At 44.1% G+C, this 19,377-nt stretch overlaps 1 protein-coding gene across 2 annotated transcripts in view; it reads left to right on the top strand.

Moving 5' to 3' along the window:
* The window catches only part of PMM2 (phosphomannomutase 2), an 87,483-nt gene that overhangs the window by 11,690 nt on the left and 56,416 nt on the right, over positions 1 to 19,377 (top strand). Inside the window, exon 2 of one of the 2 annotated variants that reach the window (XM_082261301.1) lies at positions 186 to 297. In XM_082261301.1, the coding sequence (XP_082117427.1) occupies positions 186 to 297 (112 nt within the window). The remainder of the gene's footprint in view (positions 1 to 185; positions 298 to 19,377) is intronic. The other variant, XM_082261302.1, reaches the window with a different exon arrangement.

Raw genomic sequence — 19,377 nt, 5'->3', positions numbered from 1 at the left:
ACCTTTGGCATACACTGAGAAGCTTGGGGAGGAATTTCGCTCATTGACAGGTGGGCAGATCCTCACTTGGGCATTATGTGATCATTTGAAATTAGGAAAGGGAATATATAAATGTCACTTTTAATCTATTTGATACAGAAGGATTTGTCACTTAATTACTTGAGTTAATGCTTTGTTACTTTCAGAAAGTCACTAATGACATGGCCGAATTTCTTCAGAGCTTGAGAAAAAGGGTGAAGGTTGGAGTTGTTGGAGGTTCAGATTTTGAGAAAATCCAAGAACAGCTCGGAAAGGATGGTAAGGAAAGAAGTTGTGTGGTGTGTTTTTTGTTTTTCTACTGTGCTGTCTGCAACAATATCCTGGGGTTCTTATCCTTCCACTCTCTGCTACGACAATTCTGCACTGTAACTGGCGAGCTACTTCTTCCTTCCCGTCCCAATATTGGGTAATTAGGGGCAGTTATTCCAATCAAGACGCATACAGCAATAAAAATCTATTATGCTTCCCCACTCTATCCAAAACTAAAATACCATTACATGCAGTTCCACTACAAAATTGTACCCTTGATAACCCTCCAGCCCTACAGAAAGTATAACTTAAGGCAAAACTCCTATTTAGGATTTGGCTGGAGTTTAGAACCACTGACCGTTTTTATTATTCTCTGTATCCCCATTAGGGATATTCACTTTCTGATAGTAAATCCAAAAATTTGAGTTGTCACCAAAATAAAAATGGAGATAAAGTCTTCCATCCGGGACAACTGTGTAATAGGGAAATCCTGCTGCATTGAAATGATAGTTCCTCTCTTCTGATTGAAGGACAGGAAATGAAGGGAAATCTTCATAATGAGACACAGATGGCAAAAAAAACTCCACTACTGTACCAAAATAAAATATTTTGTTTTTTGATATATCGGAAGTAATCTACGCCCTAGCTTTTTTTCTAAATTGTTTTAAAATATTAAGCATACCATGGCTCTGTTTTTTTTTTTTTTTTTTGTTTGTTTTTTTGCTTTTTAACCACTTTAAGACCAGAAGTATTTGTCCCCTTAATGACCAGGCCACTTTTTTTCAACTTGGCACTGCGTTACTTTAACTGACAATTGCATGGTCATGTGACGCTGTACCCAAACAAAATTTACATCCTTTTTTCCCACAAATAGAGCTTTCTTTTTGTGGTATTTGATCACCTGTGCGATTTTTTTAATTTTTTGCCCTATACACAAAAAAGAGCGACAATTCTGAAAAAAAATCTATATTTTTCACATTCTGATAACATTCCCAAAAAAAAAAATAAATTTTTTAAATCAAAATTTTTTATCATTTTAGGCCAATTTGTTTTCTGCTACATATTTTTGGTAAAAAAAAAAATCGCAATAAGCGTATTTTGATTGGTTTGCACAAAAGATATTGTGTCTACTATCTACGGGAAAGATTTATGCCATTTTTTTTTTTAACTCGTAATGGCAGCGATCTGCGTTTTTTTTTTTTTTTTTTTTTTGCGGGGCTGCGACATTGCGGTGGACAGATCGGACCTCTGACATTTTTGACACTTTTGGGGGGACCAGTGACATTACTACAGTAATCAGTGCTAAAAATATGCACTGTTACTGTAATAATGACACTGGCAGGGAAGAGGTTAACATTGTTGGTGATCAAGGGGTTAAATGTGAGCCTAGGGGAGTGATTCTAATGCCTCGTACACACGCAACTATTGTTGGCCGTGAATTTGCGGCCGACGTCCGATCGGCCGATTGTCGGCTTGTTAGTATGATGCTTCCGTCAACCGACTCCGACTTTTCGGCCGAACAAAATCTGGTGTGCAGGCTATAAAATTTTTGTTGGCCGCCAACATAACGGCCGATTGTTCGTCAGTCAGTACAGATTTCGGCAGACAAAAATAAGATGAGCAAGACTGGGCATGCTCAGAGAAGAAAAAACACACAGAAAGTAAACCAGCACATGACATCACTTCTGCAGTTGGTTGTTGTTGGCCGAGAAAATTCGTGTGCAGTCTAGAGCACATTTCAACCAACACAACAACACTGGACAAAAGACGGCCGATCGGTCGGCCAACAATCGTTGTGTGTGTACGGGGCATTACTCTGGGGGGGGGCTTGTGGAATGACCATAGAGACTTGTAATCCTATATAGAAGGATCACAGGGGCTCTATGATCATTCCAGGGAGAAGAACGGTCAGCTGTGTTTACAACCGCTGACCATTCTTCTCTCTCAGCGGGGGAACGATCGCAGGTGTCAGGCGGCAATCGGAGCCGCTTGCTCGCTGCATCGGTTTTCCCCGCTGACGTGCGGGGGCGGGAGTGTGGCGGCATGTGCTCGCCCCTAGCCTCCTGCTCGCGACCGCCGTACAGTTACGGTGATTCGCGCAGGAGAGCCTGCCTGCCGCAGTACATCTGCAGCGGGCGGTCGTAAAGAGGTTATTCTGTCTTGTGCATGCTTCCTATATCTCACTGATGCACCTCACTACTGCTAGGATAGAGCAAGCAGTGCTGTTATTTCTGGTTACACAGTTCGCTCTCGGAAACTGTGTCCTACAATTCCCACAGAGCTGAATGTGTCTGCAGGTCCATGTGTAGTCCAACAAACGGGGGGCATAGAGCACAATGGTAGCCACCCTTGAACAGGAAGTCTGAGAGTAGTGGAAAAAAGTTGCATTTGAGAGAGAAAAAAAAAGGAAGAGAGAGATAGGAGACACGTTCTTTTTATATTTAGACATATTGCATGTATTTATTTAGTGTCACTTTAACCCAGTAACAGCCTGTTCCAGTGTTTACAGCTTCTCCTGCCAATGTCCTTCTTTCTTCTTGGACTTGTACTGGGACGTCTTCAAGAGGATTAGGGAGGGTCAGAATGTTTTGTTTTTTTTTTATTTTTGTTTTTTTTTAATATAGGTATTTTTAACCTTTTTAAATTTGCACCCAGTGAGGTAAATTGGAAAAGCGTTTTCTGTATATACAATTTTTTTTTTTTTTCTTAAGGTACACTTGTCAGGCCTGTAAAGTTGACCCCCTATACCTGGCCTGTTCAATTTTGCAGATCCTAAAACCTTTGATATGAAGAGCTGGCTGCCTGCGTTTTCTTCTCATTGCCAGGTTATCACCTTAACCACTTGCCGACCGCCGCAGGTACATATACTGCGGCGGTCAGCCCCGGCCAGGCACAGTGACGTACCGGTACGTCACTAGCCTTCGCCGCTCTGGCGCGCGTGCTCCCGCGGTCCCGCCGATGACTCGATTGGGTTCAGAACCGATCAGTCATCAGGTCCAGGCCAATCATTTTTGGCCTGGACCTGTTGATCGGTCCTGCCCAATCAAATGACACTCTAAGCCTGTGAAATGTAAACACAGGCTTAGAGAAGATGTGCCCTCCCCTCCCAACGTCCTTTTTGGATCCAGCGTGATCCTAACTGTGAGTACTGCACCAAGCACACCCACACACAGGTAGATGGGCACAATTAACCCCTACAGCCCCTGACACAACACACTGTATACAGCATATAGCATTTTCCTATATACCTGTATAAGTGTGATTTGTGGTCAGGTGTAGCGCTTGCGACCCCCCCCCCCCTTTTCCACTTAAATTACCCCCACCCCCCAATTAAGATTTAACCCCCTGATCCCCCCCCCCCCCCCATCACCTCCAGTTAACCCCTATCCCGCTGTCACATTCAACACTAATACAAACGTAATATGCAGTATTTTTGTATTAGTGTGATTTGTAATCAGAATTAGCGCAGGCGACTAAGTTTCTGTCCCAAGAAGGTTTAGGGTCCCCGCCACCCCCCCAATAAAGATTTAACCCCCTACACCCCCTGCCGCAACACACACCGTATACAGTATATAGCATTTTCCTATATACCCGTATAAGTGTGGTTTGTGGTCAGGTGTAGCGCTTGCGGCCCCCCTTTTCCACTTAAATTACCCGCCACCCCCCCAATAAAGATTTAACCCCCTGATCACCGCCAGTTAACCCCTACCCCCTGTCACATTCAACACTAATACAAACATAATATACTGTGTTTTTGTATTTTTGTATTAGTGTGATTGTGAACAGAATTAGCGCAGGCGACTACCAAGGAGGTTTAGGGTCCCCGCCACCCCCCCAATAAAGATTTAACCCCCTGACCCCACCCCCCCCCCCTGATCACCCCTACACACCCTGCCACAACACACACTGTATACAGTATATAGCATCTTCTATATACCCGTATAAGTGTGACTTGTGACCAGGTTTAGCGTTTGCCACCGTTTCTTTTATCCGTAGGATACCCGCCAGCCCCTCCCAATAAAGATTTAACCCCCTGATCCCCCCTGATCACATCCAGTTAACCCCTTCCCCCCTGTCACATTGCACACTAATACACACATAATATACTGTTTTCACTGTATTTTGTATTAGTGTGCTTGTGACTTGAGTTTGCGCTAGCGAGTTAGTTTCTATCCCAAAGGAGGTTTAGGGTCCCCGCAGATCCCCAGCGCATAGTTAGAAATAACCCCTTGATTACCACACACACAAACACACACACATACGCACACATACACTTCCATTACTAGTATAGTGTTTGAACAGATCAATATCTGATCTGATCAGAACTATACTAGCGCCCCCATAGTTTAGGGTTCCCAAAACGCGGTGTTTGCACGGTCAGCACTGATTCCTGCCAGCGCCTGCGTTTAACCCTTTCACCCAGACAAGTGTAGTAATCAATAGATTACTGTCACTTACAAAAAAACACAACACCCAAAACTGCTGTGTTAGCAGAGTCAGGCCTGATCCCTGCTAGCATTAGCAGTTTTTTTGGTAGCGCTTGAAATAGTCCTTGACAACCAGGTGCTTTTATTACCTGTGAGTCGCACTACTGTACCGGTAAATTTAGTTACCAAAATGGCCAAACGTTGGTACAGTGGTGAAGAGGTATATAATATACTGGCCGTGTCAGATGATAGCGATGGGGAAAATACACTGGCAGAATCAGGGTCAGTATATGAACCAGATGACGGCAGCGGCTCCCTGACAGATAGCTCCGATGACAGATGGGTCCCTGTTAGACCCAGGCGTACTCGACCCCATTCTGGAGTTGTTGAGATGCAGGAATTGCAGGGTGCTCGTATGGAGCAGAGTGTGGCTAATAGTGCCGCTCATCCTTTTGGTGGCCTGGCAAGCGCCAGCGGCCTAGTACACCCTGGACCTAGTACAACCAGCACTGCAGTATCACCTGGTGACGTGGCGAGTCCCCTAAGTGCAGTTGAAGCTGGTGTGGTGGCTAGCACAAGTAGTGGCCCGCAGCCACCGCGTATTCGTAGACAGGCCCGTAGAGCCCATAGTGCCCTCCCTGATGCGCTGGCATATCCCAATTGGCAACCCACTGATTCTACAGCGCCAGTACTTCCCCCAATTCACTGCCCAACCTGGAATCCACGTGGAGACAGCTGGTTTTACGCCCCTGAACATTTTTGAGCTGTTCTTCACGGAAGATCTTTACAGATCTATTGTGGATCAATCAAATTTATATGCACGACAATTCATCGCCGCCAACCCAAATTCGCCCCTTGCCAGACCAAAATCTTTCTGGGCCTTTCCCTCCACATGGGCATAACTAAACAGAGTGAAGTTCGGCTATATTGGTCCACTAGCCCAGTTCACCATATGCGCATGTACTCTGCCTCCATGTCCAGGGCGAGATATGAGCAAATTCTGCGATTTATGCATTTCAGCGACAATGAACTCTGTCGTCCTCGGGGAGACCCTGAATATGATCGGCTCCACAAAATTCGGCCCCTCATAGACTACTTCAATCAGCGGTTTGCAGCCTTGTTCACCCCTAAACAAGTTGTCTGCGTTGACGAGTCCCTGATTAAATTTACTGGCCGATTTGCTAAGAAACAGTACCTCCCCAGCAAGCGTGCCAAGTACGGGGTCAAGCTGTATAAATTGTGTGACAGGGCCACAGGTTATACAGTTAGTTTCCGGGTCTATGAGGGAAAAGATAGCTGTGTGGAGCCCCCCCAACTGCCCAGACTACATAGGGAGCAGCGGCAAGATTGTTTGGGACTTGGTGTCACCCTTATCCGGAAAGGGGTACCATTTGTACGTGGACAACTTTTACACAAGCGTGCCACTATTTAGTCATCTTTCTGAATTACAAATTGGCGCATGTGGCACCGTGCGACCTAATCGCCGGGGCTTCCCCCAATGGCTTGTAAATTCCTGTCTTAGTCGGGGGGCGAGAGCCTGCTTGAAAACGGACAAATTGCTTGCGGTGAAGTGGAAGGATGCACGGGATGTTTATGTTCTGTCCTCCCTTCACGCAGACATGACGATCCAATCCCTACAGCAACTGGCGTTATGGAGAAACCCCTCTGTGTCCACGACTATAACCTTAATATGGGAGGGGTGGACCTTAACGACCAGCTTTTGGCGCCGTATTTAGTTGCCCGTAAAGCAAGACGCTGGTACAAAAAAGTGTCTGTTTACCTTTACCAATTGGCTATGCTTAACGCCTTTGTCCTATACAGGGCGTCAGGACGAACTGGATGCTTCTGGGAATTCCAGGAAGCGATCATCCTTGCCTACCTGTACCCAGGAGGCATGCCTGCCCAACTTCCCCTTCCAGATGCAGTGAGCCGGCTGCATGAGAGACATTTTCCTTATGTCCTCCCGAGTACCCCTACCCAAAGACGACCCCAAAGACGATGTCGTGTCTGTAGCAGGCGCGGATGTAGGCGTGACACCCGTTATTATTGTCCCAAATGTCCTGACCAACCTGGTCTCTGCATCGGGGAATGTTTCGAGTGCTACCATACACTAGTGGAGTTTTAGTTTAGGGTACAGCACGACACAGTGTAGGGCACACAAACACAGGGTCTCGAAAGAAGTTGGATGTCCATCGACATTTTGAGAGACCCAAACTGGAAGATCGCAGTCCCAAATCAAGGAACAACAGTTAGAAAGAAAAATAAAAGGATTCAAAAACTGTTGTTGTTTCAGTCATTTTATGTTCTTCTACTCTTCCTACTGTACTTTTTTTTAATGTACTTTGTTTTTTCATTCTTTTGTGACCTGTTTCTCTTGCAGGTACTCCTCGGCTGCAACGACATTGATTTTATATATTCTGACACAAACGGCGTTTGCGCTCAGCATATATGGATACCTTTGCTGGCAGCAGCTGTGGTGATTTTCTGATTTCAGCACTGCAGTTAAAATCCTATTTTGGTATACGTGGATACTGTCGTGTATACCCATCATTAAATTCAGTGGGTGGTTGTTTGGGCGGTTAATGATGAGTAATACTACACATTATTCCTGTGCTGATTTCTGATAGGTTCTCTTTTTTTTTCGTTAAGCCCACAGGCTGCATGGAAAAAAAAAAAAACCTATATGCCAAACAAGGACCAGCAATGTACTGGTACGTTGCTGGACTTTGAGTGGTTATACCAGGATGATGCCTGCAGATTTAGGCATCATCTTGGTATCGTTTTTTATAGCCAGCGGTCGGCTTACATGTAAAAGCAATCCTAGCAGGTAATTGGCTGCTAGACTGCTTTTACATGTAAACCGCAATTGCAGCATGCATGTGAGGTATCACCGCGAACGCCAGGTCGAGTGCAGTAATTCTTGCAGTAGACCTCCTCTGTAAGTCTAAAGTGGTAACCTGTAAAGACTTTAAAGGTTTTTAAAAATGTACGTACTTTGTTGCCGCTGCAGAGGCGTGCGCAATTTTTAAAGCATGTCATGTTTGGTATCTATGTACTCGGCATAAGATCATCTTTTACATTTTACCAAACAAATTGGAATTATATAGTGTATTTGTGCAATAAATTTAAAAAAAATATATTTTTTTTGCAGAAATTGCGTTTGGAAAATCTGTGCGCAAATACCGTGTGACAAAAAAATTTGCAACATCCACCATTTTATTCTATAGGGCCTCTGCTTTAAAGAAATATATAATGTTTGGGGGTTCAAAGTAATTTTCTAGTAAAAAAAAAAAATATTTTTTCATGTAAACAAAAAGTCACAGAAAAGGCTTGGTTTTCAAGTGGTTAGAAGAGTGGGTGATGTGTGGATAAGATTGAGCATAAAATGCCAGGACTGTTCAAACACCCCCCAAATGACCCCTTTTTGAAAAGTAGACACCCAAAGCTATTTGCTGAGAGGCATGGTGAGTCCAAGGAATATTTTATATTTTGCCACAAGTGTCGGGAAAATGTTTTTTTTTTTTTTTTACACAAAGTTGTCAGTAAATGATATATTGCTCACACATGCCATGTGTATATGTGAAATGACACCCCAAAATACATTCTGCTGCTTCTCCTGAGTATAGGGATACCCCATGTGTGAGACTTTTTGGCAGTCTAGCTGCGTACAGGACCCGGAAAACCAATCCGCACCTTCTGGCTTTATAAGGGCGTAAATTGTTGATCTCACTCCTTACTACCTATCACACTTTTGAAGTCCATAAAAAGCCAAGATGCACAAACCCCCCCCCCCCCCAAATGACCCCATTTTGCAAATTTGACACTCCAATCTATTTGTTGAGAGGCATGGTGAGTATTTTGCAGCTCTAATTTTTTTGGGAAAATGAAGAAAAAACAAGAAAATGCATTTTTTTCCCTCTTTTTTTCAATTTCCAAAACTTTGTGACAAAAAGTGAGATCTGCAAAACACTCAACATGCCTCTCTGCAAATAGCTTAGGGTGTCTACTTTCCGAAAAGGGGTCATTTTGGGGGGGGGGGGGGGGGTTGTGCTGTCTTGGCATTTCATGGCCTCCGAAACTGTGATGGATAGTCAGGAGTAAAATCCACAATTTACGCCCTTGGAAAGCCTTAACCACTTCCATACAGAGCAGTTTGACACCCTTCCTGCCCAGACCAATTTTCAGCTTTCAGCACTCTCACACTTTGAATGACAATTGCTCAGTCATGCTACACTTTAACCAAACAAATTTTTTATCATTTTTTTCACACAAATAGAGCTTTCTTTTGGTGGTATTTGATCACAACTGGGGTTTTTTTTTTTCGTGATATATGCAAAAAAAGAGCAAAAACTTTGAAAAAAAAACACTTTTTTTTAGTTTCAATTATAAAATTTTGCAAAAAATTAATTTTTCTTCATACATTTGGGCCAAAATGTATACTGCTACATGTCTCTGGTAAAATTAACCCAAATTAGTGTATATTATTTAGTCTGTGTGAAAGTTATTGAGTCTAGAAGCTATGGTACCAATTACTGAAAATTGATCACACCAGAAGTACTGACTGCCTATCTCCTTTCTTGAGGCCCTGAAATGTCAGGACAGTACAAATACCGCCCAAATGACCCCTTTTTGTAAAGTAGACAGTCCAAGGTATTTAGTAAGAGGCATGGTGGGTTTTTTGAAGTTGTAATTTTTTCCCACAATTCTTGGGAAAATGAAGAAAAAACATTTTTTTTCTTTTTTTTCCCACAAAGTTGTCAATTTATAAGCTATTTCTAACACATAGCATGTACACAGCAAAAATTACACCCAAAAATACATTCTGCTACTCCTTCCGAGTATGGCGATACCACATGTGTGAGACTTTTACACAGCCTGGCCACAAAAAGATACTCCACGTCCAAGAAGCACCTTCAGGCGTTCTAGGAGCATAAATACACATAAAACTTTCTTACTACCTATCACACTTTTCAAGGCCCTAGAGCACCAATACAATGGAAAAGTCCACAAAATGACCCCATTTTGGAAAGAGAAGATAAATTCGAATTCTGTGTTTTAAACCTGGGATCTTGCCAACATCCCTGATGAATATGGAACAACAATAACCCCTGAGGATTGGGACTTTCAACGGCAAGAATCAGGACTTGAGTATGAAAAAATATAAATTTTATTCCACATATAATAAAGATAAATTGTACATAATCACATCTCAAGTATATAATAAAAACAAGGTCATAGATACGTCTTGGAACCAGAAGGGTCTGAGGTGTCTGGATCGGACTAGACGCGTTTCGGTCCAAATGCCTTTCTCAATGGTCCACAAAACACCAGAGCTCAGACAGATATGTAAGACCTCTGTGAAATCCAGGACGTGAGACCAAAAAGATGGGCCTTGGTGGATGAGAAAAAGGCCTTCAATTGACTATGGCCGCCAAGAGTATATGCTAATCAAATTAGGTCTATACAGGATAGACTAAAGCAATATGTTAATATTTGTATGGGTTTCCAGGGGAGAATTCAATATTTATAAGCCAAATACACAGTGGTATGGCAAATGACAGTGAGAAAAGAGCTCCACGGACAGAAAATCCCACGAGGATCTCCAGAATGAGGTCAGAAACGCACAGGTCATCTGTAAAATAGTAGTAGGATAGGTATGTCCCCCGATGGATTTATGATGCTGGGACGTGTCCAGCCATGCATCCCTGTTGACATGGAATATGTCAAGCCTGTATAGGTCTGTGCATAAGAGTAATGGCGGCGCGCTCATTTTGGAAAGAAAACACTCCAACGTATATTCTATGAGGCATTATGGGTCCTTTGAACATGTCATTTTTTTCCACAGGTTTTTGGAAAATGTGGGAAAAAAATGAAAACTTTTTTTTTTTACACAAAGTTGTCAATTTATAGGATATTCCTAACACATAGCATTCTGCCACTCCTCCTGAGTATGGCAATACCACATGTGTGCGACTTTTTCACAGCCTAGCCATATAGAGGGGCCTAACATCCAAGGCGCACCATCATGCATCCTAGCCACTTGCCTAGGCCTATTTTTGACATTTGGTGTTTACAAGCTAAAATCAGTTGTTTTGCTAGAAAACTGCTTAGAACCCCCAAACATTATATATTTTTTTTTAGCAGTGACCCTAGAGATTAAAATGGAGATTATTGCAATATTTTTTATCACACCGTATTTGCGCAGCGGTCTTCCAAACGCAATTTTTTTGGAAAAAATTCACTTTTTTTAATTAAAAAATAAGAAACCAGTAAAGTTAGCCCAATTTTTTTCCATAATGTGAAAGATAATGTTATGCCGAGTAAATAGATACCCAACATGTCATGTTTCAAAATTGCGCACGCTCACGGAATGGCGACAAACTTTGGTACTTAAAAATCCCCATAGGCGACAATTTAAAAATTTCTACAGGTTGCCATCCTTGAGTTACAGAGGAGGTCTAGGGCTCAAATTATTCCCCTTGCTCTAACGATCGCGGCGATACCTCACATGTGTGGTTTGAACACCGTTTACATATGTGGGCGGGGTTTCCGTATGCGTCGCTTCTGCGCGCGAGCTAACGGGGACAGGGTGCTTTAATTTTTTTTTTTTTTTTTTTTTACTATTTATTTTATTTATTATTTTTTATTTTTACACCGTTTAACAAAAAAAAAAAAAAAAAGGATCATTTTTATTTCTATTACAAGAAATGTAAACATTACTTGTAATAGAAAAAGGCACGACAGGACCTCTTTTTTGTGAGATCTGGGGTCAAAAAGTCCTCAGATCTCACAAGTACACTAAAAGATAGAAAGAAAAAAAAAAAAAAATTATTATATAAAATGAAAAAAAAAAAAAGGACCTTTAAACCGGTTGCTAGGCAACAACATTTTCCGTAGCTCCGGTCCTCCAAGACCATAGAGTCAAGTGAGGGCAAGCTTGCCCTCACTCGACATCCTGTCTGTGAGGATCCGGGACCGGATCGTTTTCCCCGCTGTCGGCGGGTCCGGTAAGCTGGGAAAAGGACCGGACGCGGCAGGAGGGGGGGGGGGCACCTCTTCCGCCATCCCATAAGGGTGATCCCACGGCGAATCCACTGCTGGGACCACCCTTATCGGAAAGCCAAACGTCCACCGTTTAAAAAAATACCAGGGTTATGGCAGCTATCTGCTGCCATAACACCGGTATTTAGGTTTAAACGGAGGACGTATATAAACCTTTTTGGACTTAGACATGGTGGCTGTATGAAGGGCGACAGGTACTCAGGTACTTTGTTGGGCAGGTGACGGGTACTCTGGTACTGATGAGCAGGTGGCAGGTACTCGGGTACTCCGATAGGCAGGTGACAGGTACTCGGGTACTCTGATGGGCAGGTGACAGGCAGGTTATAGGTACTGATGAGAAGTACTGATACTGATAGGTGATACTGATACATGATAGGTACTGATGAGTACTGATGAGTAGTGATGGGTACTGATGAGCAGGCGGCAAGTACTCGGGTACTTCAGGCGTCAGGTACTCTGATGAGCAGGTGGAAGGTACTCGGGTACTCTGATGGGTAGGTGACAGGTACTCAGGTACTTTGAGTACCTGTCAACGGAGTACCCGTCATCAGAGTACCCGAGTACCCGTCATCAGAGTACCCGAGTATACGTCATCAGAGTACCCGAGTACCCGTCATCAGAGTACCCGAGTACCCGTCATCAGAGTACCCGAGTACCCGTCATCAGAGTACCCGAGTACCCGTCATCAGAGTACCCGAGTACCCGTCATCAGAGTACCCGTCATCAGAGTACCCGGGTACCCGTCATCAGAGTACCCGGGTACCCGTCATCAGAGTACCCGGGTACCCGTCATCAGAGTACCCGAGTACCCGTCATCAGAGTACCCGAGTACCCGTCATCAGAGTACCTGATGGGCTGGTGACAGGTACTCGGGTACTTTGATGGGCTAGTGACAGGTGCTCTTTATTGGGGGGGGGGGCAATCAGTGTGTTTGGGGTGCACTATGATTGGTAACTAGCTGTTACCACACTCTCTTCCTCACACAGGATCAGTGTGTGAGGAGGAGAACACGGTGACAGCTAGTTACCGTGTTCTCTGTTGACATTTGTGACCGGCTGTGATTGGACACAGTCGGTCACGTGGCAAAGAGCTAAATTCATTGGCTCTTTACCGAGATCTGGGAACGACTCTGTCCGAGGGACGAGCCTCGTCCCCGATCGCTGCTCTGCGCGCCCCCGGGGGCGCGCATTGCAGAGAGAACGAGCGGCTCGTGCTGGAGCCGCTCATGTGATCGGCTGTGATTGACACAGCCGATCACGTGGTAAACAGCCAATTTCTATTGGCTGTTTACCTTGATCAGGGATGGGCTATGTCCGAGGGACGAGCCTCACCCCCGATCGCCGCGCTGCGCGCCCCCGGGGGCGCGCAGTAGCAGCTAGAGCGGGCGGACGTCATATGACGCCCGCCCGGATCCGTACAACCACCATGCCGACGTCATATTACAATGACTCGGTATGGAAGTGGTTAAAGTGGGGGTTGGATTTCGGGGTCCTGTACTCGGCTAGACTGCAAAAAAGTCTCACACATGGGGTATCCCTGTACTCAGGAGAAGCAGCAGAATGTATTTTGGGGTGTCATTTCACATCTACCCATGGCATGTGTGAGCAATATATCATTTACTGACAACTTTGTGTAAAAAAAAAAATATATATATATTTCCCAGAACTTGTGGCAAAATATAAAATATTCCATGGACTCACCATGCCTTTCAGCAAACAGCTTGGGGTGTCTACTTTCCAAAATGGGGGTCATTTGGGGGGTTTTGTGGTATCTTCACATTTCAGGGCCTCCTAAACCGTTATAGGTAGTGAGAAAATGCAATGAAAAATGTACGCCCTTCGAAATTCTGATGGTGGTGACTTGTTTTTGGGCTCCCGTACACAGCTATGCTCCCAAAAAGTCTCACATATGTGGTATCCCTGTACTCAAGAGAAGCAGCAGAATATATTTTGGGGTGTAATTACACATATACCCATGGCATGTGTGAGCAATATATCATTTCAATGACCACTATTGCGCAAACCAATAAAAATACGCTCATTGAATTTTTTTTTTTGTCAAAGACATATAGCTAAATATATTTTGGCCAAAAAAATGAAATAAATTGAATATATTGGATATTTTTTAAAAGACAAAGTTGAAAATGTCATTTTTTTGCAAAATTTTCGCTCTTTTTTAATTAATATCGCAAAAAATAAAAAGCGCAGAGGTGATCAAATACCACCAAAAGAAAGCTCTGTTTGTGGGAAAAAAAGGACGTAAATTTCGTTTGGGTACCACATTGCATGACCGCACAATTGTCAGTTAAAGTCACGAAGTGCCAAGTTGAAAAAAGGCGTCTGGTCAGGAAGGGGGTAAAATCTTCCGGGGCTTAAGTGGTTAAAGCGGATCTTCACTGCATCTGAGTACCACAAACTACAAACTAAAAACGCTATTTAATTCAGTTTTGTAATTCAAAGCAAACCCCCCCCCCCCCCCCTCCCATCCATCCATGTCTCTATGCTTATTTTGGTGAGAAATCACTTTGAAAAACACCTCTTAGCAGTTCTGGCTGTGGCCATCTTAACCACTTAAGCCCCGGAAGATTTTACCCCCTTCCTGACCAGGGGGTATTTTGCGATTCGGCACTGCGTGACTTTAACGGACAATTGCACGGTCGTGCGATGCTGTACCTAAACAAATTTGACGTCCTTTTTTTTTTCCCCACAAACAGAGCTTTCTTTTGGTGGTATTTGATCACCTGTGCAATTTTTTGATCATGCGCTATGAACAAAAAAAGAGCGTCAATTTTGCAAAAATAACAATATTTTTCACATTTTTTTTTATATGAAATTCCCCAAAAAAATTTAAAAATCTAATTTTTTTTAACATTTTAGGCCAATTTGTTTTATGCTACATATTTTTGGTAAAAAAAAAATCGCAAAAAGCGTATTTTGATTGGTTTGCGCAAAAGTTATTGTGTTTACTAACTAAGGGAAAGATTTTTGTCATTTTTTGTTGTTTCTTTTTAACGCGTAATGGCGGCGATCTGCGATTTTTTATTTTTTTTTTTTTTTTTTTTTTTTTTTTTGCGGGACTGCGACATTGCAGCGGACAGATCAGACCCTTGACTGACATTTTTGACACTTTTGGGGTTACCAGTGACATTACTACAGTAATCAGTGCTATACATATGCACTGTTACTGTAAAATGACACTGGTAGTGAAGGGGTTAACTTTATTTGAGAGGGAGGGGTGGTGTGTGTCCCTAGGGGTGTAATTCTTACTGTGATTGGCTGTGGCTTGAGGTGTAGGAACAGTGATCAACGGTCCTACATAGTAGAACCGTTTGATCACTGTTCTTACACAGGGGAGAATGACAGGCAGCTTGTTTACATCAGCCGCCTGCCTTTCTCCCGTTGTCACGGACGATCGCGAGTGCCCGGCGGACATCGGGTCCACCGGGCACACGCGTGGGGCGTGACCGAGCATGAGCACGCGTGACCGAGCATGAGCGGGAGCGCGCCTCTGGCGGCGCATGCTCGCTCCCCAGAGCCTCACAGGCTAGTGACGTACCCATACGTCACTTTGCCTGTTAGGGGCTGACCGCCGCAGTATATGTACTTGCGGCGGTCGGCAAGTGGTTAAGTAAGGGCAAATGATTGATGCAGCATTTACTTCCTGCACTTTGTTCAAGTATGCATGCAGGAGAGTGTGCTTAGCTGAGAAAAGCCCCCCTCCTGAAGACTCTTGAGATATAGGACATCATTTGCCTAGGCATGGTAATCAGGAAGTAACTAAAGAAATGTGAAAAAAAGTTTAAAACAAGCAAATATGATATAATTTTCTATCTATTTACTAATGCTAACTACATAAGGATTAAAAACAATTGATGTTGATTAGGAGAGTGAAGTTCCACTTTAAGCCCCATACACACAATCAGAATATCATACAAAAAATACCGCTTTCGACATGGTCATTCGATAATCTGATCGATAGTACACAGATTTTGTCAGAAATTTTTCAGAAGGGAAAAAACATGAAAATGTTTCCCATACAGTTTTCGTACAATACAAATACATTACATTTGTCGTATGAGCATTTTCTCCTTTCATCCTTCCAGGACGGCCTACATATGAGAGATTGTGGCTCCGCCTCACAGGAAACACAACTAATTTGCAGCTGTTAAAAGGGTCCCACCCATCCTTGAGCTTCAGTTCAGTTGTGTTTCCAACCTCACATCGGAACGTTTTTTTTTTTTTTTTACTGACCTGAAGGCAAAGGACTGTCTGAGAGGTACCCCTGGAAGGCAGCTTCGGTCGGCCTAATGGCAGGTTTCCTCCCTAGCTGCATCCTGGAAACAGGAGCTTTCAGGTCGCCAACATGCCAGGTAGTGCGGTTTACCTTACAGTGAAGGTCCCTCTATACCTGAAGTCCTGTTGTCTCTGCAGGAAGTCTCCTCCATTAGCTCCGTTGGGCGGTAAGGATTTTGAATTTCCCGCCAGTGAGCGCGCCTCAAGCCTCGCTATGGAGACCGGAAGTTCCAGCGGAAAAGGCGGGGGGGGGGGGGTACCCGGAAGAGGCACAGCGTGGAGGAGACGCCGGGTCCATGTGAGCTCAGCGCTGGGGGCATGGCTGATTCTCCGGCTACGAGAGGGCTGAAATTGCCCCAAAAAGAGACTCGGATGTCCGCACTCCCGACAGAGGAAAAAGCGGCAGCGCAGGTGGCGACAGGAACGGGTAAGTGACTACACCGGTGGCGGGCCAACTGCTGTCTATTGCAAGACAGGCATGCCTGGCCATTTCCCTGACCTAATGTTAGCCGCAGTGGTAGACAAGAGATACTATTGTGTCACATTATTGTCTCTTTTTCTTGTCTTCTTGTGTTTTTACACAGGTCTGCCACCGGCACAGGAAGCCCCTGCCAGACCCCCTTCCACAGTCAGCACTAGCATGTCTAGAAAATGTGGGAACTGTGGGGTTAGATTGTCTAAGTCTTACTTAAAGCCCTTATGCCATACTTGTATTAATAAGTTAGCAGGGCAGGAAGCATCAATCCTAATGAAAGATTTTCTTAAATCTATGCAAGAGGAAATGTTGGCTACTATTCAGTCATTCAGGACTATAGCATCTATCCCTCAAAACCCTGCAACCATTCCATCAACACAAGTCAGGGAACAGGAAGATCCAGGGGAAGGCACTAGTTACATGGGAGGTCCTTCCAGCTCGGATAAGGACTCAGAAAGTAACAGTGAGGAGGAAAAAGAGAAGTTTAAAAGTAACAAAAATCTTTTTTTGTTGGAATACATGGAGGGTCTCCTTTAAAGTGGTACATGCCACTGAAGGAATCCCCACCCCAGTAAAGGAGTCTTCCAGTAAAGACAAAGTGTACAAAGGCTTGGAAAGAGCCTAGTACAGAACCATTTCCATTCACCAGTCATTAAAAGACATAATACACCAAGAATGGAAATGCCCTACACATGCCTTATCCAGGCCAAATAGCTGGAAAAGAAGGTATCCCTTTGAGCCACAGGAATTGGAGGTATTTACAAAAAATCCAAAACTGGACGCTCCTCTGGCACAGCTATCAAAAGGAACAGATTTGTCCTTTGAAAATGCCGGTCATATTACGGATCCTATGGATCGCAGGATTGAATCCTTATTAAAAAAGGCTTGGGATTCTAACGCGTATAATATGACTACAGCCTTAGCTGATACCTGTATGGCCAGGAATGCAGACTTTTGGCTCAAGGAACTGTCAAAACATGTCCCCACAATGGCGGGATCACAAGACCTGATAGATTCCCTGGCTGTGATTGGAAATGCAGTATTAGCACTTAGCAGACTCGGCTGTGGAGTCAATAGTAGCATCTGCAAAAACAGCAACATTAGTAAACTCTGCTAGAAGGGCGCTTTGGGTCAAAGCATGGGAAGGTGATATAGCCTCCAAAGTAAGACTCTGCGCATTACCCTTTGAAGGTTCATTACTGTTCGGTTCAGGACTGGATGATACCTTGTCCAGATCTGCAGAAAAAGGGAAAAAATTTCCCAGTAAAAGAAAGGTCAAAACGGGAAGATATTCCTTTCGGAACTTCCAGGACAAAAATCAAAGAAGGCCTTTCAAGGGACAGGCCAGGAAAGGTGGTCCTGAAAAGGGAAAACAAGAAACCAACTTATTGTTCCTTAAACCTGAACCTAAGTCCAAAGAAACCAACTGACACCAGCATCAGGGTAGGGGGCAGACTGACCCATTTTGCTTCCCAATGGGAAAACATCTCTGCCAGCCCCTTCATTCTCCAGATAATTCGGGAAGGGTACCGACTGGAGTTTGCCTCACAGCCGGTACCAGATATAACAGTGACCTATCCCTCAAAAATAGAACAAAAGAGGAAGGCACTGTTAGACGGTATTCAGGAACTAGCGGAGCAGAGGGTGATTTCACCTGTACCAATGGGTCAGGCATTCCAAGGCTTTTACTCCCACATATTTGTGGTGCCAAAGCCCTCAGGAAAATTCCGACTAGTCATAAACCTCAAGAAACTAAACAAATTTCTGATATACAAGAAGTTCTCCATGGAGAACATTTATGCGGTCAGAAAAAATCTGTACCAGAATGTCTTTATGACAACATTGGATTTAAGAGATGCTTACCTACATGTTCCAATTTATCCGGAACATCAAGCATTTCTCTGATTCGCCATTGTGACGGAAGAAGGCACTGCACATTGGCAGTTCAGAGCTCTTCCTTTTGGCTTGGCAACAAGTCCAAGGATCTTTACAAAAATCTTGGCCGAGGTAGTAGGCCATCTTCACCTACAAGGCCTAAGTTTGATCCCGTATCTGGGCGATATGTTGATCTTTGCAAGATCAGAAAAACAGGCTATGGCAGACACCCAAAAGGTTATGTCAGTTCTTCAAGCGGTAGGGTGGCTATTGAATTTGGAGAAATCCTCAATACAGCCAGCACAGGTCCAAGTGTATCTAGGATACAAAATAGATACCAGACTCAAAAAACTTTTCCTCCCAAGGGAAAAGGTGGAAAAAGTGGTCTCCGCAGTAAGAGGCATCTGCTCTCATCCTTGGTGTTCCAGGAGACAGATCATGCAAGTTCTAGGGCTAATGACAGCGTGTATTCCAGCTGTAGAGTGGGCCCAACTACATTCAAGAGACCTCCAATTTTTTCACCTGGCCTCTTGGAACAGGAGACAGGACTCCATAGACGAAAAAATTACATTGTCCCCACAAGTAATTTTGTCACTGAAATGGTGGACAATTCCCGAAAACCTGGAGAAGGGGCGATTATGGGGTCAAGAGCTGCCCATAAGGATTACCACGGACGCAAGTTCCGAGGGGTGGGGAGCTCACCTAAAAGAAGCACGGACCCAGGGTATCTGGGATTCGAAGCTGAGTCAAGCCTCCTCCAATTACAGGGAACTGAAGGCTGTGGAAAAGGCCTTAAAAGCCTTCGAGAAGGACATTCTAGGGAAAGAAGTCCAAGTCCATTCAGACAATGCTACAGCAGTAGCTTACCTGAATCATCAGGGGGGGACCAGATCAAGCTCTCTGCTAAAATTAGCTCAGGAGACACTGAGCTGGGCAGAAAAGAGTAATTTCCCTTTCA

This window comes from Pelophylax lessonae (genome assembly GCF_965119305.1).
Source record: "Pelophylax lessonae genome assembly, chromosome: 6".
Lineage (NCBI taxonomy): Eukaryota > Metazoa > Chordata > Amphibia > Anura > Ranidae > Pelophylax > Pelophylax lessonae.
Note: the sequence above shows the minus strand (reverse complement) of the source record. Positions and strands in the feature narration are given on the sequence as shown.